We start from the raw sequence: 26,414 nt of genomic DNA, 5'->3' as shown, positions 1-26,414 counted from the left end.
GCAGTGGTGCCCGGCCTCTGGATCTGACTGCAGAGGCGGTCGGCAGGAGGTTGAGCTGCTGCGAGCGCAGGGCGGGGACCCCTGGGCCCCTGGTGGTGGCAGTGAATGGACGCGGTGTAGCAGGAGGCAGAGGCCGCTGCCCGCTGCTCATGTGAGACACAGAGAGCCGGGCACGCGGCCAGGAGAGGAGCGTCAGTGCCCGTGAGCCTTGGGCAGGGCTCTTGTGTTCTGTGTACACACACACACACACACACACAGCACTGTGCTTTCAATAGAAATTGGAAATTGGTCCATTTTGACTATTGGGGGAGCACCAGGCTCTCTGCTCTTTGTTCTCCTAAGTTTTTGTTCATTTGTTTGTTTTTAAATCTGAGACCAGGAAAGAAAGGATAGACGAGAGGTGGGCAGGTCTGTGTTTCAGTCTAGAGCTTGCCTTTAAGGTCAGGGCTGGGAGAAAAAACATAAATCCTTCTCAGATATTTCAGTTCAGAATTAGATGATCAGCACCTGCCCCTGTAAAGCCAGGAAGTACCTGGCTCAGGGTGATGGAAACCTGGCCAAGTGACCCTTTGTTCCAAGATAACTAAAGCTGTCGAGTACTGGTGTTGCCTGTAAAGCAGGTGCAAAACAGGACCGAGGAGGCTGCTGGTGTGACCTTGCTCTTCCTCCTGGGGTGGACTGAGCGCCTCAGTGGGGCAGTGAGGTGGGCGATCCGAGCTTCAAAGATTCCCCTGGCCACAAAGCAGCTGTGGGGTGCGTGTCCCCGAAGTGTTGCCTGCAGGCAGCTCGGGAGAGGCAGAAGGGCCTCAGCTGGGTCCCCCAGTTCCCTGCTTCGGTCTTACCATGTGACCTCTATGACGCATGCCCACCCTGAAGCCTAGAGGTCCTGTCAGAGCTGGCTCTCTGCTGTTCTAACTTTTATCCTCTCTATGATTCGAGGGTGAACCTCCAATCTAAGAGTGCAGGAATAAGGAGAGAGGGTGGGGCTAAGGGAAGCTCAGCTTTTTTTGTTTTTGGACCAGAAATCAAACTCAGGACCTTGCCTTGCCAGACAGGTGCCACCATTGCTGCTGAGCTGCATCCCGGGCAGGAAGCTGGTGCTGGCCCTGCAGGCATGTGGGAGTGGGCACCGGGTGCTTGGCTCGCCACCCAGCATCTGAGCAGCAGGGTGGTGGGGTTGGCTGTGAACTACCTTTATTCTGCTGGAGGGTTCTGGGTATTGGATGGAGGCGTCCTCGGTGTCAATGGATGCTAGGATCCAGGGCTCGGAAAAGAAATGCACATTGCGGTGCTGAGATTTGGGAGGCTGGGCTGTGTGTGTTCATTCAAATGTGGTGTTGGTGGGGACCCCAGAAGATGAATGCAGGAGCCCAGGATAGTCCTGCACAGAGCCAGAGACAGCACTGAGAGGCTTGGGGTACGCAGGGCAGGTTGGGGACGCCAGGAGCACAGCACCCTTGAAGGGGGAGGCAGGGCCCCAGAGCAGCAGAGCTCAGGCACCTCAAGAACAAAGGAACTCCCACTGTGTTTGGGGGACAAGAACAGCTTTGGAAGAGGCTGCCCCAGTCGTGGTTAGCGAAGGCACACTGCGGGTGGCCCTTTGTCAGTGTCGCAGGCTCTGGAAGCTTCCGTCCCTGGTTCCACCCTCCTCGGGGTAGCAGCTGGGCATTTGCAGTCTCGCTTCTCCGTCCAGGTCCCTGTAGCCCCCCTTTTCTTTCCCCTTCTCTGCCTCCTCTGTCTTCTGGCCCCTCCCCGGCTACTCCCTGTGCCACATTCTTCCAAGTACACTTGCTTTCTACCTCTTCCTAGAGGGCACTTACCTCTTTACAGCCCTTATTCTTATTTTCTTCAAGTACGCTCACTTTTTCCTTGGAATGAAATTGCGTAAAGAGTGGCTTTAAATTATTCATCCTTTTAAAATCGATTTCTTTAGAGAAAAGCTTTCCTCCTCCTACTCGGGACATGTGCTTTAAGGCACTGTGTGTGTAGCTGTGTAAATACTGGGGTTTTGAAAATACAATAGGAATTTGTTTCGACATGGAGTCACTGCGCGCAGCCCTCCCCGGCCTAGAACGCTGGCTCCAGCGCTGGCCCTGAGCTCAGGTGGCAGGGGCGCGCTTTCTCTGGCCCCCCTCAGGTCAGCTCCGGGGGCCTCCTCCCTGGGGTCTTGCCTTGCCCTGCATTGCCTGCTGGGAAATTAGTCCCCGGCTCCCCTGCCATTTCTGAGGTGCTCATCTGCCTCAGTAGCTGCCTCAAGTTTTGCCTTGGGGCCAAGGACAGCAGAGCACCCCGGGGCTCTCGAGGAGGCTCACCAGGGGTAGGGGATGCCGGCAGAGCTCCAGCAGCAGGTGCCACCCCCGCCTCCCCCCACAGCTGCTGCCTTCTTCCCTCCACCCCACCCCCATCTCAGTGCCTCTCTCCAGCTGGCAGCCGCCACCTGCTCACCACCCTCCTGACCCCGAGTTGGCCTTTCCTCACCGCAGGGTGGAGCCGCCCAAAGTGTCCTGCCCACACCAGTCCTTTCTATCTTGATTTCTGTCCATTTCTTTGTGGCATGCACCACAGAAGAATGGATATAGCTCAGCGACATAAGGACCTGCCCAGCAAGTGCAAGGTCCCAAGTTTGATCCCTGATACAAAAAAAAAAAAAAAAAAGTGTAAAAAAAAAAAAAAAAAAGTGTAGCGTGCACGGCAACTTGAAATTTTTAAATGAATTCTTGTTTCCCTTTATGTCTCCAGCACTGAGCACCATGGCTGGCTGTAGTGGGTCCTCAGTAAATAGCTGCCGAACGCTTATGTTAACCACTTACCGTGCAGGCTGCCCATATTCAGTTTAAAACAGTGAATCTTGGTGCTAATGTTCCATTCAGCTCTGAGTAGACAACTAGAAGAATGTGTGTTATTTTTAAGGTTTCTGAGTCACTGTTCAGGTGTGAATAGAGCATTTTCTTCTTCTCCTTCCTGTAACCGTGGGTTTATTTTCCTACACAAAACTTACCTTATTGGTTGAAGAAAAGTGACAGAGAAGAAGGAACTAGAACATGAATATCCGGGCCTGTGAGAGCCGACAAAGGGGCACTTTGTTTCACCTTCCTCCTGGCATGAAAGAAAAACCAGGAAGAATGAGAAATTGAACGTGAAGAGTTGGGCCCTGAAGCCTGCGCAGATGCGTTTAACTTGGAGGCGAGAAGCGCGGGGCTGGGCCGGTGTCCCCGCCGCGTTGTCCGGAGCCTCTTGCCGCCGCCTCCTGGTGTGAGCGGAGCCGGCCCTGGGACAGTCCAGATTCCCAGCTCGCGGCAGCCTTCAACCCGCTTCCCTGACATCTGTGCTGCAGCAACCCGGCCACACTGTGTGTTAAGAACCAACTCTTGTGTGGTTATTGATTTGGGGGGGGCAGCATCTTTTTTAAGAGAATTCAAAATGGTAAAAAAAAGAAAAGAGGAAAAAAAGAAAGAAAAGTATTAGAAACAATACAGAATTTCAGAATTGCACTAAACAAAGTAGAAATTCGACAATGGCTTTCACAGTACAGTTATCTTCACATTGGTTGTTTAGGTTACCAGATATAAACATGCAAAATCGGTTTTAAAAAAGTTACAAGAAATTAAAAAGGAAATAAATTTAAGCATGAACTGTTCCCTTCAGTAGAGCAGCAGAAATCAGCGGTGCGATTACGCACGCTGTCCTGCGTGTGCACATAAATCTATCTTTAATCTTTCTTTTCTCCTTCCCGCCATCCCGGTTGTTCCTTCCCTTTGAACACTTGCTTTCCCCTTCACGGTGTCTCTTGCACCTTTCGCTCTTGTGTGCCCTCTCCGGTTCTCACACTAGCGAGACAGCGCGAGGTTTGCACACCCGGGTCTGGCCTACTTCACTCACCAGCGCTGTTTCTGGCTGCATCTGGTGCTGGCTTCGGCGCCCCATGTGCTAAAATTCTAGGTGCATCCATTAACCTATCAGAGCCTCGCGCTATGGTTATTGATTAAGATGACAGAAGTGTGTACTAGTTTGGCCAAGTAAGACCAAGGGCGCTTTGCAAGCTGAGGTCTCCTTGACAAATTACAAGAAATTGTCCTGCTCGGCTCTGCCATCCCAGACCTCCCCCTGGTTCCCACGGTCCAGGCCCTCAGCTGACCCTGACGCAGCTGTCATCAGATCCTGGGCCCTTGCTGTCTCAGCCCGCCGTCACTGTTCACAGTGATCCACACCTTCCAACTCAAGCGTCTCTTTCTTGACTGCTTTTTCTCTGGGGCTGTGTCCCTCCCGGAGCCACTGCACCGCAGGCTTGGCACCTCCGCATCCTCTGTGGTCCCCGCCACCTCCCTCTGTCCAACTGCAGCACCCCAGCCTCTCCCCAGCTCCTCCAGGGCCCCCGCCTTTCCGTCCCAGCCTCTGCCTCCCTCGTGTCCTCTCCTCCACACCTTTTTCTTACGCAGGAGCTGCCTCAACTGTCATCACCCGCCCTCTGCTCTTTGCCCACGTCCACATAGCATCTCATGTTGTTCTGATGCTGTCACCACAGGGATGACACAAAAGCGTCCCTTGTCTCCACGTCCACTGCCAGGCACCTCCCTGACAGTGGCGGGCCTTGAGGACTCACCGTTTCGAGCTCTGGCTCCCTCTTGGTTCAGCCACCACCCAGCAGGAGCAGATCCTGAGGAGGGCAGTGACCTCTAAACCTGAGAGTGCTCCTCACTCTGAGGTGGCCTGCCTGCCTTTGGTGCGGTTGGCCTCGTCCCCCACCAGGGGTTTTCTTCTCTTGGTCCCTGCAGCACTGTTCTCAGCTCCTGCAAATCCAGAAAGAGGTCGTTACAGGTCGTGAAAGCCCAAGCTAAAGAAATTTCTACATCCAAAGTGCCCTCTACGCACTGCCCGGTCCTGCTCTGTAGAAGTGGCAGGCATCTTTGGTGAGTGACAGGGTGGCAGTGGCAGACATCCCCTTAAGCCTTCGTGAGCGGGTCCTGTGGGAGGCCTCGTGGTACTCTTAGCAGAGGCAGAGACTGGCGCGAGTCTTCTGAGTCAGATGGCAGCTAATCAGGGAGACAGATGGAGAAACTGGAGCTGCTAGTCTGCGGACACACCACCGCGCCAGCACCAGCCCAGTGCCCGAAGCTGGGCTGTGCACCTGCGTGTGGCCACTCCCAACCGAGCTGTCCTTCAGCGTGGCCCTACAAGGTAGCCGGGTGTCCTTCCACCGCTGTGAGCCACATCCTGATTTTAATCTTTTTATTGTTAATTCTGGGGCAGGCCGGGGGCGGCAGTGCGGCTCCGTAGTAGGGCACTTGCCTCGCAAGAGCAAGATGGTGGGTTTGGCCTGCGCATGCACACACACATGCACACACACTTCAGAAAAACTAGCACAGTTATTACAGTAGTGATGACGATGTCTGTGATGGTGCACGTCGAGCAGTTCTTGCACTATCCTTTGCGGTCTCAAGATACTTTCGGAGGCAGTTTGCCCATTTTTTATGAACCTGGGCTCCCTCATTCCAGAGTACCTGCCGGAAACACAGTGTGGAGTCGGAGTGCTGTCAGTAACCCGTGTCCGGCTAACCCCGACCCGCGTTCGCGCCTCCTGGGCAGGGGCACTGGCTGAGTGTGGAGCTGCCACTTTAGAGCTACTTCGAAGGGAGTCACAGGCGCAGCGGGGTAGCTCTCCCGGGTGGCTCAGCCCTGGCCTGTGTGGACCCACACTTCCCAGGCAGCCTGCCAGGGGCTGCCAGACCCTGTCCTCACTGGGCAGTCGCCCTGCTGCCGCTGGGCGACAGGTGCTCTGCTCCAGCTGGAAGCCCCCAGAAAAGCAGCTTGTCTTTATTTTCTTACTTGTAGTAAAACATACATGACAAAACACCCATTTAATTAGATGAAGCTCAAGGCTCTGCAGCACAGAGCACCCTGACACTTGTCACCACCACCACCTCCACATCCCTTTCTCTGGTACACACATCCCAGTAGCCCCTCTCCCCAGTCCATGGTAATCGCCTCTCCACTCTCTCTCTCTGAAGGTGATTAATTGAAGTGACTCAGACAAGTAGTGGCCCAGCCGCGCCTGTCATGCTGCGACTTGCTTCGCTCAGCCCACTGTCTTCAGGGCACACCTAGGCTGCTGTCAGGATTTCTTTCCTCTTAGGGCTGGATCATCTTCTGAGTCTGTACCAAATTTCGTGTGTGCATTCACTCTTCGTAGGCACTGTGGCTGCTTTCTTCCTTGTGGCTGTGGAGAACAACGCTGCTGAGGTCGCCGGTTCACCAGTCTCGCTTCCAGGCCCTGTTCTCAGTGCTTTTGAAAGAGTTGGCATTGCTGGGAGACGGTCATTCTCTTGCTAACTGTCTGAGAAGCTGTCGTGTCTGGCAACGCTGTGACATCATTTCACATTCCCACTGGCGGTGGGCATGCCTCCAGTTTCTTGCCATCTTCACCAGCACTTGTTACATTCTGTCTGTCTGCATGTCAGTCTGTCTCTCCCCATCCGTCTCTGTCTCTGTCTCTCTATCTCTCTCTGTCTCTCTGTCTCCCCCCCATCCTGTCATATCCATCCCAGGGGGCTTGGGGCAGTTGGTGAGTTTTTATACATCTGTGAGTGTTAGTTGATGATTTTTTCCTCCTTTTCAAATTGATTTATTTTGCTAACGAAGGTGACACTCTCACTGAACCTTGTTGACTTAATTGCAGTTGCTTGGCGGGGTACTCTTTCAGAAATCCTGTCTCCATGTGGCACTGTGGGTCCTTGCGTGGTGTGTGGATGATTAGACTGACCAGTCACAGAAACCCCCACCAACTCTCGCCTTGGGATACTTACCTACACCAAACTCTGCCCTCGTCTTTGAGCCATGAGGGTGCGCCAGTAGACTACAAGCTTTGTTTTGGCTGAGTTTTAAATTATCCAATGCTCTTTTTTCCTGATGTCCACTGTGGACATTCCATTTTTTAAAAAAGAAGCCAGTATGGATGAATGGTTAAGAGCAAATAGAGGGGCCAGTCAGACCCAGGCTCCAAGCTCGTCCTTCCTAGGAACCACCTAAGCTTTTCTGGCCTCGACTTCTCCCTTGGTATGAATAATGGCTATTTCTTGAGCCTGTTCTAACAATTATAGACACCAAGCGAAGTGCCTCAGTGATCAGTGCATGGGGGCTGTCACCACCATCAAGGCATTCAGTCCACTATTTCTTAGGGGAAAAAAATGCTGGGAATCAAACTCAAGACCTCACGTTTGCCAGGCAGGCCCTGTGCCACTGGGTATATGCAGTTCCCAAGAAATGTTGACTCTAAACCAGAAGAATGGAGACAGCAGTGAAGCGGGTCCTCTCCCGTCTCCTCCTCCATGGACAAGTGTAGGTAGGCCCTATAGGAAGGAGCCGGTGCACACTGAGAGACAGCAGAGTCGGTGACAGTTGTGTGCTGGCGACTGAATGCCATTGTGCTTGGAGTACGCAGAAGAGATGTGCTTATACTAAACATTCATTTTGTAAAGCCCATTTTTCTTCATGTTGTCAGTAACTGGTTGTCTTAGTTACTTTCTTGTCCCTTGTGCAAAATACCCAACATTCAAACTTCAAGGAAAAGAGGCCCTGTGGGCTCATGGCTGCAGTCTGTGGCCAGCTGCCTGCAGGAGAGGAGCAGAGGAGCAGTGGGCACAGAGGAGGCCAAGGCGCTGCGTCCCTGGCGGCCCAGAAACAGAGGAGCCAGGTGGAGTGCACACCCTGCCTGCCTCTTCCACCTGTGGCCCTTCGGACAGCACATCCAGCCTGAGTGGACCTGTAGATGAATCCCTGATAGGTAGAGAGCCCCCGCCAGGAGCCCCGCCAGGAGCCCCGCCTCTGAGCACCTGAGGCTCGGGGGTACTTTCTCCTCCCGAAATGGAGCAGTGGTCTCTGGCATTGAGTGCAGAGCTGACTCCAGAGGCTTCCTGCTGGAAAGGGCCTTCCAACCACTCTGGCCTCCTCGTCTGCGTCCAGCCCACGAGTGTTGCCGTTCTCTCAAAGGCTTCCTGGGCTGTTGAGCAAAATTACTTGAGTTCTTTATTTCCAGCATAGGAAGTAAATGCGTGTCAGCGGAGCAAGGCCGCACCGGACGCCTGGGAAGATGGCTTAGCAGCCCAGCAGCCAGGGCTTTATGTCCCCCACTGTAGCAGGTCTCTTCTTTCATTTCTCTCCCTGTTTAGATGGCAAATGTTTTCCAGCAAGTGATTCTAAGACAGGTTGTGTTTTCAGTTCCAGTTTCTCATTTAGGCTGGAATTTCCTGGGGCAGATTTTAGCTCTGCTTGAGGGAGCACATTCAGCCCCTCAGCAAGGGTGCCCCGGCTCCTTTTTACCATGGGCGCTTCTCATCAACATGAGAAGGGAGAGAGGAAAGGGAGGAAGGAGGGCTAACAGTCAGTCCACCGCGCGGAGAGCCTGTGACGTGCCAGCTTCCCAGAAAGGCCTCCGTGACGAGAAGGCGCACAAGAGTGCCGCAGAGGTGGCCAGAGCCAGGTCACCCAGGCGCCACCCGGCCTCAGGGACAATGCGGGCGGGGGCACATCCTGGTGTCCGGGGAGGCGGCTGTGGCCTGGCTTGGACCCTGTCACACGAGGAGGGGTGACTCGCTGGCAGCGCTGTGGCCAGGCGCAAGGGCCTGAGAGGCTCTCAAGGCTGTGAGGGAAAAGCAGAGGAGAGCTGCTTGGGCCAATCCTAGTACGTTAGCCACTCGCAAGAGGAATCACAGAGCTCTGCTTCACTTTAGACAGCAGGCCTTATGCTACACCAGGGTCCGAGTGTCATGTGACATAGAACCTGCCTGTCCTGAGCCATGGAGCCACAGTGGCAGCCCTGTGCGTGGCCATACAACGTGGCTCCTGCACTGGCCACTGACATGCTGGTCACAGTCTGAGATCTGGCCCTGATGTGGCCACCTGCACCCCCAGAGCGGGCTTTTCTGCACCTGGACAGAGCAGCACCTCCCCGCCCGCCGCAGGCCCTGAGGGGTCGCTTCTGATTTCACCCCAGCGAGTGTGCCGACACCTTCCCTTTCCTGCCATCCGCCCACCCACGTGTGTCTAGCCCTGTGGCTATGGCAGCGCTGTGTTCAGCCAATCAGTGGCTGAGGAGGGGACCTGACAGCGTCTCCTTTCCTTCCCGCCTGCTGAGGAAAGAGTATGCTGTAGGACACACAAGCTTCTTACTGGAAGCCTCTTAGCCAGCAAGATAAGGCTGCTCTTACCTCAGGAAGCATCACCGTGGTCTTCTGCGAGCCGGAGTTCTCTCTGGCCCGAGGCACCACCCTGCGGACCTCGGCTCTGAGCCTGTCTGTCCCCGCCCCCCAGCGCAGCCGAGGCCGGGCCAGCCCCCTGCCCAACCTCCGGCCTTTCCACGCAGCTGCTGTCGCTGTGCTCTCTGCGCTTGCAGTGTGGCCATCGTGCCGCCCTGGGCTCCCTGCGCCATTTGCTCAGGAACCACTTTTTCAGAATAGAAATAAACAGCATCACCCACGTCGTTGTCCTGTTTTCACTGAAGGTGCCAAAAGGAACTAAAAGTGTGCCCAGCATGCCCATGAGCTGGGTGCACTGAGACTCAGCGACATCAGTTGGGTTTAAGCCGAAGAAACTCTGGACGCCTCGCTGACGTTTTCGTCCTACGTGATTGGGCTCCCTGCAGACGTCACAGGGATGCCTTTATTTCGCACCTCCAGTAGCTTCACACGTAGCAGTCTGAGACAAAAGGAGGCGTCTTGAGTCACTTCCTCAGCCTTCGCAGGTGGCTTCGAAACGCTGCAAGCTTCTGATGTCTGTACGCCGCTGTTCCTGGCGAGGTGCTACTGGTGGGGCCCAGGATGAAGAAGAGTTTCCAGATTGAAGGCCAAACTTGGAATAGTTTGTGCAAACTCACAGGGCCTGGCTCCGTCCCCAGAGCCACAGCATCGAAGGCGGTGTGCTTGGGTCCTGCCCCAGGCCGCGGGTCAGGGCCAGGGCGACGTCCTGCTGTGGTGCTGTGGGTGCTCCTGCCTCTCAGCTCCCCTGGCCTCCCCCGTGACACCCCGCCGAGCAGGCTTCTCACAGCCACGCCCCTTGCCAGCTGTCTTCTCAAGCAGAGCTGCATTGAGGAGGGCAATCCACACGGGCGATCTCTGGAGCAACATGTTGGGCCCGAGATTTTCTTCCAGTCTGCCTAGAACTGTGGAGGCTGAGATAACCTAAGTCCCAAGCACACGGCCACGGCCACGACCCAGCTTGTCCAGTTGAACGAGCTAATAAAGGACTCTGCTTCTATTTCAGCGGCTTCCCGGGCTGCCCAGTTTGAGCCCAGGAAGCCCCGCATCTGTAGACTCAAATTCAGCTAGTTAGAGCGCAGCGCAGAGCAAAAACTGTGGTTTCCCTTTGTGATTTCTGTGCACAGCCAGAGTTAAAAAATATTGGCCTAAGATTTAACACTTAATTTGACTGCAAAATGCACAGAAGGGAAATTAAGCCCCCTCTAAGGCACCTCCCTAACCTGTGGCATGACTCGGGAAAAATAACTACTTTTGACCTCGTCAAACTTCCAGAGAATGACAGTTATTGCCTTTTTATGGCATATAAAGCTGTCTAGAAGAAACGATGTTTCCTTGCTTCATTTTGCCTGTTTTCAACTTGACCTCACTCCACCCAGGCATATGTCCCCACCCGTACTTCCACTGCCCTTGACCATGTATCTTGGTCCATTGCTGCTGTTGTTACAAAATACAATAGGCTTGGTAGTTTATAAAGAATAGCAATGCATTCCTCATAGTTCTGAAGGGTGGACGCCCAAGGTCAGGGTGCCAGTGTTCGGGCCGTAGGGTCCTCCCGGTGGTGTCGTCCTCCGTGGCAGAAGGAAGAAAGGTGGGCAGCGGCCAGACTCTGCACAGACCTTCTTTACAAAAGCGGCAGTCCCTTTCAGGAGAGGGAGCCTTCATGCCCTGCTTACCTTCTAAGTAGAACTGCATCGGAGGTGAATTTCTGTGAGTTTTGGGGTATGCAGTAGCACCCCTAGACCCAGGTGTGTGCTGGGCACAGGTTCACATCAAAGGGGCAGACTTGGGTCTGGTGGCATCAGGGATCTTTGATATTGCTGTAGTTGGGATCCTCCCGAATTCAAGCGTGCCAGGACGAATTTATATGTAATTTTCCCTGTCAAGGATAACATTAATTTAAATTTTATTTTATTTGTAGTGCTAGGGACCAAACCCAGGGCATCCTGTGTGCCAACAGGGTACGCTACCTCTGAACTATATCCAGAGCCCCAATTTAGGTTTTAAATTTAAATCAAATTGAAATTTTCTCTGTGTGTGTGTGTGTGTGTGTGTGTGTGTGTGTGTGTGTAGAGAGAGAGAGAGAGAAAGAAAAAAAGGAGGAAAAGGAAGAGGAGGAGGGAGGAAGGGAGGGAGGGAGGGAGGAAGGAAGGAAGGAAGGAAGGAAGGAAGGAAGGAAGGAAGGAAGGAAGGAAGGAAGGAAGGAAGGAAGGAAGGAAGGAAAGACGGGGGCAGGAAAACGTCACCCTGGGCAGAGCAAAGCCAGAGCCGTCCTGAGCACAGACGGCAGTTTGTGCTGCCCTTTCTTTCTTAAGGACAAAGTTCAGGCTATGAGTAATGAGCTCGGGAGGAACTCCAAAGCCTTTTTGGTTTCTTCTCAATAAAGAAGACTCTCTCCATGAGAACTTCGGGTGCCCGAGGCATCTGGCTGTCACCCCGGTTCTCGTCACATGAGGCCCACCTACAGGTGTGACATTCTGGTGTGCACACTAGGAGGGTGGCACACCTGGTGTAAATCCTGGCGCAGTCCTTCACTAGGCCTTTAGCAGATTGCTTCATTTGCCTAAGCCTTGTTTGCATTTATGCAGTAGAAAGGAAAGCTACCAGGTAGGCTTGTTAAAGTTAGATATGGATTAGTTACACAGGATACAAAGCAGGGCCCGCTGTGTAACAAGTACTCAGCTGGTGATGGAAGTGACCCTTAAAAGCTGCCTACCTTCCTGTCCACCTGGCGTCACTGTCATAGTACAATACCTGTGGGCACACGGCAGCAAAAAAAAAAAAAAAAAAAAAAAAAAAAAATCTAAATCAAGCAGACCTTTCTCACCGGACCTGACCAGCTGCCTAGAACTCCTGCACGAGCCACCTTCCTGAGCTGTTGGCCCAGTAAAAAGGGAGGTTCGGGTCCTTCTCACAGGACTCCCAGGGACCGAGGAGCTGTGCATGAGGGGTTCACGTGACATCTCTTTCTACCACACTGAATGCTAAGTGGCTGTAGCAGGGATGGAGGTAACTATGAAAGAAGAGCTGATCTTAGATTTTTCAGCCTGAGCTAGCTCTGATTTCTTCCTGGTGTTACGAAACTGAGCCAGATTTGCCTTAGCCCAAGGAAATACAACACAAGCCCCTTGAGATGTATTTAAAAAAACAAAAACAAAAAAAAAAAAAAAAAAACTTTATATAGCCAGGGGAGAGAAAAAGAATGAACTACTTTTATATAACAGGAGAGTGATGGTATTTATTATCTTAAAACCAGGTACATCTGAAACCTTTCATTTTGCTGCCCGTACCTATTTATTCACCTTGGCTAATGCTACTGTTTCAAATCTTGCCTTGGTGAACCACCATTATTATTTGGAAATGACGTTCCTTAAAGTGCTGTAACATGGAAAAGAAAACCAAGATAAACAAGATTTCTTCCAGAAGCATTTTTAAAACTCCATTCAGACGTACGTGAGTGCAGAACTCAAGTGGCGCAGTCGATTTCCTGAACTGTGCTTAGAATGAGCTGATCATTACGCGTGGCCACCGGCAGCAGGACTGGTGTGGCTCCTTGCTGCTGGCTGAGGCTCGGTCCCCGTCCCAGCACTCCTGAGGGCGGAGGGTCCAGCGCCAGCGGATGGTTGTCAACTGCAATTTCTAGCCTAGACTGTGCTCTCAGCCAATTCCAGCTGCTTTGAGATCCTGGGAGAGTTTATAAATAATAATTGGAATGTTAAATAACTAAGTGCCTAAAGGCTGAGAATTCAAAAGGACGAAACCACCAAGGCGTCCAGGAAAGCCCATCAGACGGCAGCGCCCGCTCTGCCCAGCTGTCCGCCTGGTCTCGCCCTGGGAGCCAGCGCGCCCCATGCAGCCAGGCCTCTCTCTGCCTGTCCCTGCGCTGCCCACATTCACCCGCATTCTTTTACGCCTGCACGGCCGGATACCACTCTCCACTCACTCCGGCTTTCCTGCTCTGGCTTTCCTGGCTCTTCCTCGCGGCCCTGTTGTAGTGGAGGGACCAGCCGGGTCTCCAGCTCCGCCACAATCCGCGCTGCCCGCGGCAGCTGGGCTGGCCTCCTGGGCGGCACCTGCTCCTGGGCCACAGCCTTCTGGGGGCGGCAGGGCTCGCGGTCGCAGCTGCACGGGCCGCCCAGAGCTCATCGGCTGTCGCTGTCTGATATTGCTCTGTGCAGCGCTGCCATCAAGCTTTACTCTGCTTGAAGTGCACCAGCCCTGCTCCTGCCCCCAGGGGTTCATGCTGCACGGGTGAGGGCCTGGGAGCCCTGGGAAAGGAGAGCAGTTACTGGCACGGCCTCATGGCCAAGTGACGTCTGAGCTGACTTCTGAGCCATGACCCACAGACGGATCCGTGAGGTCAGGGAGCAGGGAGCAAGCCGCCGAGGATGGTGTGGGCCGGGACACCAGAGGGGGTCACGGTGGACAGACAGGAGGGGTGAGCGGGCCCGGGCCCCACAGCGTGGCAGCAGCCTGGACCACTCCTCCATCGCCCTCAGAGGCGGCTGTGGCCGGTTGGGCTTCGGGCTGTCCCGCACCCCAGCGCTCCAAGTAAGACTGCTGTGGCCAAGCAGCACCCGCCCGACTCCTGCCGCAGGGCGTGAACGTGGCTTGTCAGTGGTGCCAAAATTCCAGAGCACTGGACAGGGCGGGAGCTTCCAGCAGACACAGGTGAGGCTCTGAAAGCGTGGCCGAGCCTTCAGCCCTGAGTGCGTGTTTGGTCAGCGGGCGACAGCAAGTGCAGTGAGCAGCACACAGGTAACAGCAAGCTGGCCGAAGCCGCGGGAGCCGACCTTCTGAGGAAGGCGAGCAGGGACGCGCGGCGGGGGAAGGAGGAGCCTCAGGAGGTGCTGGCTCCCGCGGAGAGCAGGGCTGGACCCAGCTCCGCCCTGGAGGAGGCCGCGGGGCGGGCCGGCAAGCAGGGCGTCTGGGGCCGGGGAAGAACCCGCATCCGTGAAGCCTGCTCGGGACACCCCACCTTCCGGCGCGCGCCTGGTTCTTTCTGCTTTCCGAAGCCTTTCTTTTTGCAAGCCCTTCCTCTGCTTGGGCGGTTTTTGCGGCCTCGTCCTGGCGTGATTCACAATGCTTAACTTTCATGGTCAGAAAATCTCGAGGTGCGCAGTGCCAGATCTCGTGGGTAAGACCGCACCAATGCCCGCAAGCCCGCCTTGGGACGGCTCGGCAGCTGCGGGCACCGGCGTGCCCGTCACACCACGTGAAGACGCTGGCAAGAGAGCTCAGGGAGCCGCTTCACAGGGCCGCTGGGGAGGGTCCTAGGTCCAGGCAGAGTGGGGGGGGGGAATACCTGGGTGCATTTTCCTGTCATTTTAATGTAAACATTGACTTGTGTCGTGAGATAATTCTAATTAGAGAGGTCTTTTCTGATTAGTGTACATGTAGCCAGAGGACCTTTTCTTCCTTGTTTCCTCCTTCATTACCCTCCCTCTTGTCCTTCCTGCTCTTGTAGCGTAATTTGGTGAGGCCTTCCTGAAAGGCCTGAGTTTGGAGCCCATCCCGTTCCCACTGACCAGGAGCACCAGTTTCTTCTCATCTGTGTTCTTGTTTTATTTTAATCTTTGGTTCTATTCTGCTGTCGTGCTTCATGCTGATCTTCCTGGTTATCGTGGGGAACCAAGCAGAGAATCCAGAAGGCCAGTCCTGTGGGCTGCTGGCTCGCCTGGCAGGGACGGTGCTGCTGACCAGAGTCATCCTGTTCTTGCCGTCCACTTTGCTTGGTATTAGCCTGTCACCTCCTCCACCACTATCGCTGGAGTTTAGGCCGCTGTGACAACGCACTACGGTGGGTGGCGGCATCAGGCATTTTTTCCTCATAGCTTGAGGGAGACAGGAGGGTAAGACGGGGCGGGCAGATTCTGAGTCTGCTGAGGGCCCGTTCTGATGGCTAGAGACAGTGTTCTCAGCCAGGTGTGGTGGTGCACACCTGTGATGCCAGCCCTTGGGAGGCTGAGGCAGGAGGATCAAGAGGCGAGCCTGGCTCTGTGGTGAGACCCTTTCTCAGAGAGAGACAGATAGAGAGAGAGACAGAGACAGAGAGCGAGAGTGAGAGCAAGAGAGACAGAGGGAGAGGGACAAGGAGAGGGAGAGGAGGGGGAGAGAGAGAGAGAGAGAGAGAGAGAGAGAGCGAGAGCAAGAGAGAGAGAGAGAAGGAACACATCTTATTTGCTGTGTCCTTGCCTGGAGGACCAGGCAGCTCGCTGGCCCCTCATAAGGGCACCGATCCTGTTCACGAGGCTCTAGCCGTGTGACATAGTCACCTTCCACAGCCTCACATCCTCCTCCCATCATGCTGGATCCCAGGATTTGGACATATGAATTTGGGGGACTAAAGCATTCAGACCATAGCATGTGTTTTCTCATTTGAAAAACAGAGACTGTGACACCTGTCTATCAAAATGAAAATTTAGTAGGGTTTTAGAAAGGTGTGCCACACCTCAGTAAAGGTTTAGACATGCAGCTATTTAAAACCACTGCCATGATTGGACTTGACTCCGGGCTAGGGGCGGTTTATTTCAGAAAGCAACTCCACAACAGAGATTTTGATAAACTGCTTTGTAGAACTTTACTGATCCAAGTAAGATGAACTCAGCATTTCAGGAGCGCAAGAGCTTCGGCTGGCGGGCGGGCTGGTTTTGCTTTTCCTCAGTGGTGCCCTGCCAGGCCCGCCTCGGTGCAGCAGGAGCCTGTTTCTGACTGCAGATTGCGGAGGGCATGGCCTACATCGAGCGGAAGAACTACATTCACCGGGACCTGCGAGCTGCCAACGTGCTGGTCTCAGAGTCTCTCATGTGCAAGATTGCAGACTTCGGCCTCGCTAGAATAATTGAGGACAACGAGTACACGGCACGGGAAGGTGAGCGGGTGTCCCAGTAGCCATTTTCAAGTGCTCTGCTAGTGTCTCACTTGTTTTGTTCCTGTCTGTTTTTAGCAAAGCAATTACAGTTCTTTTCAGTACTGGGTTTGAACTCATGGCTTCATACTTGGGGATAGCTCCAGCCTTTTTATTTCTTGAGACAGGATCCCGCTGAGTTGCCCAGGCTGGCCTCAGGCCTGCGACCCTCCTGCCTCAGCCTCTCTATTAACTGCTCTTTCAAAACGCACCCTACACCTGTGATGTCATCATCTGAAAAGCAGTTGTTTAGCGGAGTGTTCTCGGTGCTCCACATGCGTCTGCGAAGGGCTCTGCTGGAAGGATGCTTTTAAAAGTACTTTCCTGGGCTGGCCAGATAGCTCAGCAGACTAAAGCACCTGCTTAGGCGACGCAGAGGCCAGAGCTTGATGCCTGGCATGCTGTGCCAGCCCCGCCCCCAACGTGCACGAGATGGTGGTTGAGACGGCGTGGGGGTGCACACCTGATCCCAGTGCTTGGGAGGCTGAAAACGGGGACCACTACAAGGCCAGTCTGTGGAGTGAGACCCTGTAGACCCCGTAGACTTCACTACATTAAAAATAAATAAAAGTACTGGGCTGGGGAGATGGCTAAGTAGAATAAGCGCTTCCTTAGCAAGCACAAGGACCTGAGTTCAATCCCCGGTTCTGCAAAAAAAAAAAAAAAAAAAAAACAACTTTCCTGCTGAGTTCCAGGTGATTCTTTTATAGTTTCATAAATACTGTTATTTGTATTTCAATTAAGCAAAGTAAAACAAAAATAGATTTGACAAGACCAAGATTCTTTACGTTACATGGTGAGAGCTTTTCATTCAACTGAGGAAATGCCCGTGCTTTCCTTACCTGTGAAGCTCGTGTATTTATGTTCCGTGCTGTATGGTCTGGATATGATCCTACACAGAGAATTAGATACAATATGTAAGAAATGTGTCCCTTTATTTGCTCTATGCCATATCATTTGATAAAGGGTCTCACTGTGCAGCTCGTACTCCTAGTGATCCTCCTATCTCAGGCTCCCCGGTGCTGGGATTACAGGCGTGGGCCACTGTATCACCACGCACCCAGGGTTCTCGGGGGCCAGGACAGCATGTGATACCAGGGATTGAACCCGGATCCTTGTGCTCCCAGGCAGGCGCTTAGACCGCCGAGCTATCTCCCCAGCCTTCTGTATACCATATTGTACATGTGAACGAACGGTGTGCATTGTGCTGGGTGCAGTGGTCACACCTGTCACCCTGCTCCCTGGGCAGGAGGCAGGAGGGCCATGCGAGCCCAGCCTAGGCGCTTGCTGGGTTCATGCGACCTTGTCTCAAAATGAAAAGTGAAAAGGGCCCGGGAACGTGGTTCTCCACGCAGTCCCTCGGGGTGGTGTGGCACAGGCAGAGGCCCTGCTCCAGGGCCAGCAGTGCCGCCCCACTTGTCTCAGCCCTGCCGTCACAGTACCTGCCTTTTGGTGCTGTTTATGCCACGTCACGCACGTGGGCCTGCCCACCGGACACCGCCACAGCCTGGAGAGGCTCACAGGTTTGCCCCTCGACAGGTGAAGGCACCACAAAGGCCCAGACAGTAAGAGAGTTGCCAAGATTGCAGCCGGCAGGGAGTGGCTGAGCCAGGGTTCCGTCCTGGCCCCTGAGAACCGAAGTCCCACCCCACCTGCCCTGGTCGTGGAGATGGGGCCGGAGCAGGAATGTGAGACGGTCCCCAGCACACAGCAGCTGTCCCACCAGGCCCTCTGTACTAGTAGTGATCTGGTTTTAGGCAACAGAAATTCTCAAGCAGCGCCATAATAAAAGCAGTCTCTTATGTGGTCGGTGGAAGCCCCTGGCCTTTTCCAGGTGCCTTCATAGTCGTCTGTGCCTAGAGCCCACCGTCCTCAGGAGTGCCCTCCATGCTGTCCCAGGTCAGCGGGCCCCTCCCTGTCCTCACGCTTGTTGACAACTCCTGGAACATAACGTCACCATTGTCACATTCAAGGGAGGTCATTCTCCTCAGTCTCAAACTTCAATGTGTTTTATCCTCGCAAATGAAAAAGTGGGAAATTATCACTTGCGTTAGCATCTTAGAGATCACAACCACAAAAGCACGCACTGTAAGAAGTGTTTCTACTCCAGCAGAGGGCACGGCTCATGAATTCAGCAAAGTAATGCAATATTGTCCAGTCGTCCATCATAGTAGTGGGTCGTCCCCAGGACTGGCAATGTCAGAAGACATTGACTTGAGCCTTTTACAGCTCAGCATATTAATATGGCTTTACTTTTTATACCTTGTTTTTATACTTTTCTGCTGGATGGTTAAGACCAAGATAAAGCAAGACCTATATAACGAGAAATGTAGCTTTTGGATCTGACAAAGTCAGTCAGATCCCCTCAGGATTTACCCTGTAAATTCTGTAACCACAGTTTGTAGAGCCTTTGTCAGTGTCAGCCATGTGGATGAGTCACAGCTGTCGCTTGACCAATTTGCTCCCTGTGAAAGCCTGAGAGAATGTTTTCTCTTCATATGACTCTCCTTAGGCATACTCTACATCATCGATCACTTTCCACTGTGGTCCCTTAATCTCCTTGATCAGTAAATTTGGGACACAACTGAGTTACAGGATGTTACACTACAGGTTCTCCTATGTCCTTAGTCCTCATTGACCTTGAAAGGCTAGGGCCAAAATGTTGGCTGTCCTTGCAGCCTTTCTTTTTCTCCAATTTTTGGTCTGCAAACTTAAGTTGTTAACCCTCCAGAAGAGAAGCTTAATGATATTATTACCCTATAACACAGGCAGATGAGCTTAACCTCATTGTCTGTCTGAATATCAAACGCCTTAGACATAACATGGAATGGGTATTTTCCATTAATCGTTGATACGCTAAACTTTAAATCCATACAGAATGTGAAAAAAATTTTAAAAATTGAAAAAATAATAGTAAGTCCCCCTAGTGTAAGAACTCAAAAGAAGAAATAAAAATTGAAAGGTATAACACAACTAAGTAGAAAGCGAGAACTTAAGGATTAAACAACAAAGAGAGGGCAAGGAGAAAAGCTAGGAAACATGCCAGGGGCAAAGCCATACGTTTATATGCACAAGATGGTTAAGGCAATGGTCCTGAGAATCTTCAGCAGGTTTTCCAGACTAGCAGTTAACTGGTAGGATTCTCAGCCTGACTAGCTATATATGCTGATACCTGTGAACTAAGGAACTGCACTGAAGATAGCAAGGTGTGGTAGAAGGGTCATGCGTGAAAGCCTGTCATTCTGGTCTTCTAAAAATGTACTGCTTCTAATGTTATATCAATTACTGCTATACTCTCTCAAGTAAATGTTTAATAAAATAAAAGGGAAAAAAGTTAATAAATGAAAACAGACAAGAAAAAAATGTCATAGGACTGCCTGCTACAATGGTGTATATGGTTAGATTTCTGAATTTCTGTGAGGGCGCAGCTCAGAAGTACAGATGTGCTAGCCCAGGTGAAGCCGTGCCCTCAACCCCCAATGCCAGTCAGTCAGTGGGGAATAAAACACTTAGGTCCTGTGAAAACACGCACAGACTCATTAGCCAAAGAGTGACCGTGTCTCTCCCTTGGTTGTGGTCTCACCGTACTGCTTGGGTTGGCCTTAAACTCCAGCGTTCAGAGATCCTCCTGCCTCGGCATCTGACAGGGCTGGGACCACAGGCAGGCGCCACGCCTGGTTCTAAAGAAAATTTGAACTCTAAAGATCTATGTTTTGGAGGCTGGTGCCGAGGGACACACATATACACTAAAAATAATGGGCAGGTTTCTTTCTATTCCATATCATGTTCTTTTATGTTTAAGGCTGCCAGGTCCTGCCCAGGAGGGTGATCACACATCAGACTTGGCTTCCAAAGACCGAGAGCCGAAAGGAAGTGGGAGAGGGCGCAGATATTTCCTTGTGATGTTTTGTTTGGTCGCCCTTTGGTACTCTGTGTTATGTATTCAAAATAAAAATATTTTAAGTTCTTTCCACGGGAAGAGCAAAGCATCCCCGGTTCGTAACATGTTGGTTTCAGCTGAGACACACAAGTAAGAGCCACGTGTCTTCTTCCCCAGGTGCCAAGTTCCCCATCAAGTGGACGGCTCCGGAAGCGATCAACTTCGGGTGCTTCACTATCAAGTCTGATGTGTGGTCCTTCGGAATTCTCCTGTATGAGATTGTCACCTACGGCAAGATTCCCTACCCAGGTATTGCTGTGCTGCTTCCCCTCGGGTGGTACATGGCGGAAGCGTCGCGTTGTGGAAGGCGTTTTTAAAAGGCCTCCTCTTTGCAGAAGTCAAGAATTCACCCTTCCGGGTCAGAACCGGATGCTCTTCACAGCCTGCCGTGCAGAGGGCCGCGGGGCGCCCTGCTGCTGCTTGCTGTCCGCGTGCCGAGTGCTTGCCCCTTTCCCTCCCTCCCTCATCCCAGCACTCACCCAGGCCCAGTATGTGGTTGGTGCTGCCCTGGGTGCTCCCAGAGGGACGTCCCAGAGGAAGGGGGAGGAGGTCGGAGACGGGGATTCCCAGGCCTTCTGGTTGGGGGTGACCCGGGGCTTTGTGTAAGTGCGAGGACTCGCTCCTTCCTCCAGAAGTAGCTGCCTTCATTCACCAGTGAGTGACCTTCTCATCTTTACCTTGCTGGTATCCGTGGAGACCTCAGTCCATGCAGACCTCAGTGCATGGCGCCGGGTTCCTCACACCTGAGGCCCTCCATGCCGGGCCCGGCAGCCCCTCCCTGCCCCAGGCACATGCCATCCTAGTTCAAAGAGGAATTTCTTGCAAATCCTTTACTTCTCAGTAATATATGGACTATATATATATTCAGTGATCGGTCTGTTTCAGCCTCCCCTGCCCTGGGATTACAGGCATGTGCCACCATGCACAGTCTCAGTGGCTGGCTCAGTGTGCCCAGGGGCAGGGCTAGCACAGCCTGTGGCGATGGGGACTGAACCCCGGTCCCTACAGTAAGCAGGCACTTAGTCTGCTGAGCCATCTTGCAGACCCTAATATGTGACTTCTAACAAAATCTGTGGCTAAGATATGAATTTAAAGGTCTAGCGTGTCAGGCCCTCTGAAAGGACTAGAGCCGCAGCAACCTCTGCCCCTCCCTGTGGCCTGGCATTGCCATGGGCAGACTAGTGACTTCAGACAGACATCGGGTCTGTGGGGCGGGGCACCTGGAGTGTGTGTGGGGTGAGCGGGCACTTGCTGAAGTGAGGAGGGGGCGCCAGCTCTCAGGGACAAGGAGGAGACACTGTGGCCTTCTGGGGCTGCATGTTCCACAGGGGACCAGCCAGGCCTGAGGCTGGGCAGCAGGACGGGGCCAGCTGTGTGGTTATCTGATCTCAAGTCATCTAATCTCAAGTTGTGCCCCATGGAGGAGAAAGGAAGACAGAGTGGCACTAGAGCTAGTGACAGTCACCAAGTCTCTGTGAAAGGCAGTGCTTGTCCTATAGCAGATCACCCGCCCGCACGGGGTGGGCCTCGCTGCAGACCAGGCGGCAGCTGTGAGCGTCATCCTGGGGTTTCTTCAGGGCCCCACTGTCCCGCCTTTTCTTTCTTCTCCAAGCTTTGTCCTGTATTGGCTCCAGTGTCTTTGTTCACTTGTGCACTGGAAGCCGGACTTCAGCTTCTCTGTCTGACTCCACTGATGGGGTCAGGTCCTGCGGGCAGGACACAGCACCCTCACCTTCATCTGCACCACTAAGAGCACTTTCTTCAGAGTTAGAACAAAGTCAGAAGCGTGTGCGGGGCTGGGGAGATAGCTCGGCGGCACAAGCACCTGCCTGGCAGGCCAAGGTACTGAGTTCTATCCCCAGTACAAAAAAGGAAAAGAACAAGCATCTGGGGTGAGGCTGGGGACCCCAGAAGGCCCCGTCTTCTGAGGGCAAACTCCGTGGCGTCATACGCTGAGAACTCCCCAGAGAGGCAGTGGAAGCTGTCCCAGCCAGGCTGGCAGACCCAGGTGCTGCTGTGTTCGTTGCCCCACCAGGACTCTGGAAGGTCACTCAGGGCCCATGCAGGGGCGAGACAGTTCTGAAGTTTATTCCGGCGAGTTTGGCTGGCTCCAAGGACCGGAGCGACTCTAAGGCTACATCACCTCACAGAAAGCTCCAAATAGAGAAGGGAGGCAAAGCCACTGTGCAGCTTGTAGGCACTGCTTTCTGGGCAGTGAAGACCAAGCGACCTCCACATCAAAAGTTCCAGTTATGCAAATATTTGTCAGTGGTATCTGATAAGTAAGGCTGAGAGAAACAGGCTCACCAAGTGAGCAGCACTCGGGGACAAAAAGTGATTGCCTGGCCGCCAGGTAGCTCAGTGGATTAAAGCTCCTGCTTAGGCAGAGGCAGGGGCTGGAGTTCAGTCCCCTGAGGGCTGTGTGGCCCTGCCCCCAGGACATGCTGAGGCAGCACCTGAGACTGGGCGAGGTGGTGCGTGCCTGTAACCCCAGCTCTTGGGAGGCTGAAAACAGGATTACTGAGTCCAGTCTGTGTTGTGAGATCCTGTAGACCCTGCACTAAGATACGTAAATAAAAATAAAAGAGAGCTTTTCAGCCCAGATGTAACCCGTCTCCATTCAGAGCTTGAAGTCGAAGCGGGCTCTTAAGTCACCCTGTCCTTAGAATGGTCTGTGAAGAGCCCGGGTGTCACTCACACGCCACAGCCCCCTGGGAGGTACATGCAGAAACCCACTTTGTAGCTTTTCTATGTAATTTTCTGTAATTCATTTAAAAAAAAATACTAGTAGTGACCTAAAAAATCAATTTATGCATACCAACTGGGTAGTGGCCTATATTTGCAAAACCTGGCTTAGAGAAAAGAATTTCAGAGCTTTTATTTGAATTCCATTAAAGCTGTTTTCGCTAAAATAATTACCTATCCTTGAGGATTCTTCTAGCCATCGTTGGTGTTAGACGCTGTAGCAGTGGTGGGCTGGGAAGGTAGCGGGAGACGCAGCACAGGCCTATCACGCCATGCTCTGGGGTCCTCCCCAGCACAGCCGAACAAAGGGGGCGGGGGGCCTACAGCTGTGGAAACTGCCTGTGAGGAGTGCCAGATGCCATGTATGTTCTGCATGAGCAGTCAGCTCTAGAGAAACTCGTATCTCTATGGAAAATATAGACAAAACATGTAGACAAGGACAGATGGGCTAAAACTGCTAAAAGAGCCTTCTTCTATCCCCCGTCAACAGTGGAAGGAAATGCTGTTGGTAAAGTACCCTTCCCCCCAAGCCTGTCATCAGTACTGGAGACCCCCAGCCCCCAGGCCATCTCCAGTCCCCCCAAGTCGTCACAAGGCCTGGTGCCTCCTGCCTCGGTTTTTTTCCTCCTAGATGCAGAGTGCAGGCTCACTGAGGGCCGGGGCACCTTAATCTCCAGGTGGAGTGCCTGCCTCCACTCTCTTCGGAGCCCGGTTTCCTTCTGTCACTGTGTTGCTCTGAGAGGGCCCCAGAGTGATGGGACACACAGAGCACAGAGCGAGGCTCCTCAGGGGCCCGGTGCGGGGCTCCCGCCCAAGTCAGCCTTAGATCTGAGTCCTTTGCAGTCTGTTATCAGGTGGTCTGATGAGTTGCTGACTTTAAATTTGCAGTGAGGGCAGGGGGTGGGGTGTGGCTCAGCAGCATAAGTGCTGGCCCGGCAAGCACAAGGTCCCGAGTTCCATCCCTGGTACTGAAAGAAAAAAAAAAGAATGGAAAAAATAGATCTGCCAGGGAGATAGCTCAGCAGCATTAGACCCTGCCTGGCAAGCTCAAGGTCCCGAGCTTGATTCCCAGTACCACAAACAAAAACAAGCCAAATAAATTTGCAGTAAAAAGCCATATTTAAAAAAAGTTTAAAAAGTATGAGATAATGTGTGCAAAAATAATTTCTTGATAAAGATAGAAACTTCAACAGGTGAAAACTTAAAAAAAATTTTTTTCTACCTTCGCAAGGAAATTGAGATTGGGAATTAAAGTTGGGTTGACAAGGTCCGTCACGTCAGTCGTGCCCGGGATCCTGTAATCGTTAGACAGGACCTGCGTGGCCTCCCACTCACCATACTAGCGTGGTTTTGCTGTGGCAACCTGAATTTCGTCCTGTTTCCACATTAGAATGTACCCGTTGATCCATTTAAATCCCTTTGTTCTCTATATTACTTTGCTAGGGTAGTGCTAACACCACGGCGTAGGTGACTTCATTATTTATTTATTTGATACAGAGCCTTGCTCCGTAGCTCAGATTAGTAGCGATCCTCCCTGCGCTGGGATAACTGGCATGCGCCACCTCATCATTTGGGGGGCTGGCACGGCACGTGATTCCCAGGGATCGACTGGGCCCTTGCACGTGCCAGGCAGGCTCTTGGGGCGCTGAGCTATCTCCCCAGCCCTGTCGGCGATTTTAACAGCAGAAATTCAGTTCACACAGCCTGGCAGCTGGAAATCTGAGATGCGGGAGCTAGTGGGGAGCACCATCTTCACCCGGGGACATCACATGCCCTTCCTCTGTGCCTGTCTCTGTTCTAATCTCTTCTTCCTGTGACACAAGATACATTGGATAGGGGTCGGGGAGATGGCTCAGTAGGATAAGCGCTTGCCTGGCAAGCACAGGGGCTTGAGTTCAATCCCTGCTTCTGCAAAAAAAAAAAAACAAGACGCACTGGATTAGGGCCCCACCCCATGGCCCCATCTTAATTTAATACCCTTGTAAAGGCTTCGCTGCAGTTCCGCCTGTGGACTTGGGGAGCACACCCTTGCGCTCGTAACCCTCGTAGCTGCGGGCATGAGTAGCACAAAGCGCCCACGGGGTTCCTAAATGGCACGGGATTTTTTTGTTTTCTGTTGGCCTTAGGGAGAACCAATGCCGACGTGATAACCGCGCTGTCCCAGGGCTACCGGATGCCCCGCATGGAGAACTGCCCGGATGAGCTCTACGACATCATGAAGGCGTGCTGGAAAGAGAAAGCAGAAGAGCGGCCCACGTTCGACTACCTGCAGAGCGTGCTGGATGACTTCTACACCGCCACGGAGGGCCAGTACCAGCAGCAGCCGTAGTGCGGCCCGCCGGACGGCTGCCCGGGAGGAAGGAAGGAGCCGCCCGGGCGCCGGTCCGGTGCTGCGTCGTCGCGGCATCCGTCCTGGAAGCCGAGGCTGCGTTTCTCAGGAAGAACAGCCGGCCCGGAAGTACTGTGTTCTCAGCACCTCGTGTCCACTGGAGCGGAGCTGGACTGCCTCGCGACCACCTTCGGGCCTCTTAGGAACACACGCGCTCCACACTGGCCCCGCGGTCAGAGCCGCGTGCACACGTGCGTGTGTGCGTGCGTGTGTGCGTGTGTGTGGCTCAGAGGTGCAGGGTCTGCGGCAACAAATCTACAATAATCGCCGAATTCAGCTCATTTATCAAGCAGAAGTAACCAGATACACGGCGTGGCTCTTGGCATTTTCTCTATGCTTTGACTTACCTTAAAAAAAATTACTAACCCAGCCTGTTAGATTTTCCAGGGCAGACCAGCAGCGTACAATCCGCTTGCCCCCACTGCGGCGTTTCCGTCTCAGGGGCTTTATTCCCCTCCCCTGAAAGCCTCCGAGTGGTGAACATGGTCCCGCCGGACCCCTGATCAGCCACTGCCCAGTGGCGGCGTGGCTTGTGGCATCGTGGGTCCCCATGAGGAGCCTGACCCGCCCCGCGGTGTCCAGGCCCGGAAGCGCCTCGGGAACTGCTCTGCCTTCTGGAGGAGGATTTTTAACTGTCTAACCTTTTAATTCCTCAATTTCCTAGATAAAGACTTTTCTAAAACAAGCAGTTCCTTTTTGCTTCAGATGATTCAAATGTTATTTTAAGGATCAGATATTAATTTGAGCTATACTCTAGAAAGTAAAAATGCTGTATTTTGGGCTATTTTTGTGATTTAGCAATCTTTTCTACATTATATGAGATTTGTGTGAGACTATTTATACCCTTGGATGTGGAGAAAATAAAGTCAGGCAGCCCGTGCGGCTGCTGCGGGAAGGCTGAGAGGGCTTGTCGGCTGGGTTCTTGCGCTGTGGAGATCGAATGCAGACCGCCGTGTGCACCGTGTCCGCTTGCTATCATGTGTTCATGGAATAATTTTATTTTTTATTTTATTTGAATATATGAGGTGCAGTAGCACGTCTGGCTTTTTTTGCTCGTGTCCAGCATTTCCAACTATTGACAATGAGAGAACAGCACCAGGCCGGGGGAGGGATTGAGAATGGGCCCACCTAGCTGGGCGCTGCGCTTCTGGGCTTCTGCGGGAGCCTGAGCGCTTGGCTGGAGAGCCG

The 26,414-nt window shown here is 53.0% G+C and overlaps 1 protein-coding gene across 4 annotated transcripts in view; it reads left to right on the top strand.

The window, feature by feature from the left end:
- Lyn (LYN proto-oncogene, Src family tyrosine kinase) overlaps positions 1 to 26,127 on the top strand; it is an 89,156-nt gene extending 63,029 nt beyond the window's left edge. For 3 of the 4 annotated variants that reach the window (XM_023717678.1, XM_004633367.2, XM_023717677.1), the window contains exons 11-13: positions 15,963 to 16,116; positions 20,210 to 20,341; positions 24,964 to 25,170. In XM_023717678.1, coding sequence (XP_023573446.1) covers positions 15,963 to 16,116; positions 20,210 to 20,341; positions 24,964 to 25,166 — 489 coding nt within the window. In that variant the 3' untranslated portion in view covers positions 25,167 to 25,170. Of the gene's footprint in view, positions 1 to 15,962; positions 16,117 to 20,209; positions 20,342 to 24,963; positions 25,171 to 25,227 lie in introns of those variants that run through there. The other variant, XM_004633368.2, reaches the window with a different exon arrangement.
- Positions 26,128 to 26,414: the final 287 nt, after the last annotated feature.

The sequence above is a fragment of the Octodon degus genome, unplaced genomic scaffold (genome assembly GCF_000260255.1).
Source record: "Octodon degus isolate 3935 unplaced genomic scaffold, OctDeg1.0 scaffold00054, whole genome shotgun sequence".
Lineage (NCBI taxonomy): Eukaryota > Metazoa > Chordata > Mammalia > Rodentia > Octodontidae > Octodon > Octodon degus.
The sequence above is the reverse complement of the archived record's forward strand: the minus strand, read 5'-3'. Positions and strand labels throughout refer to the sequence as shown.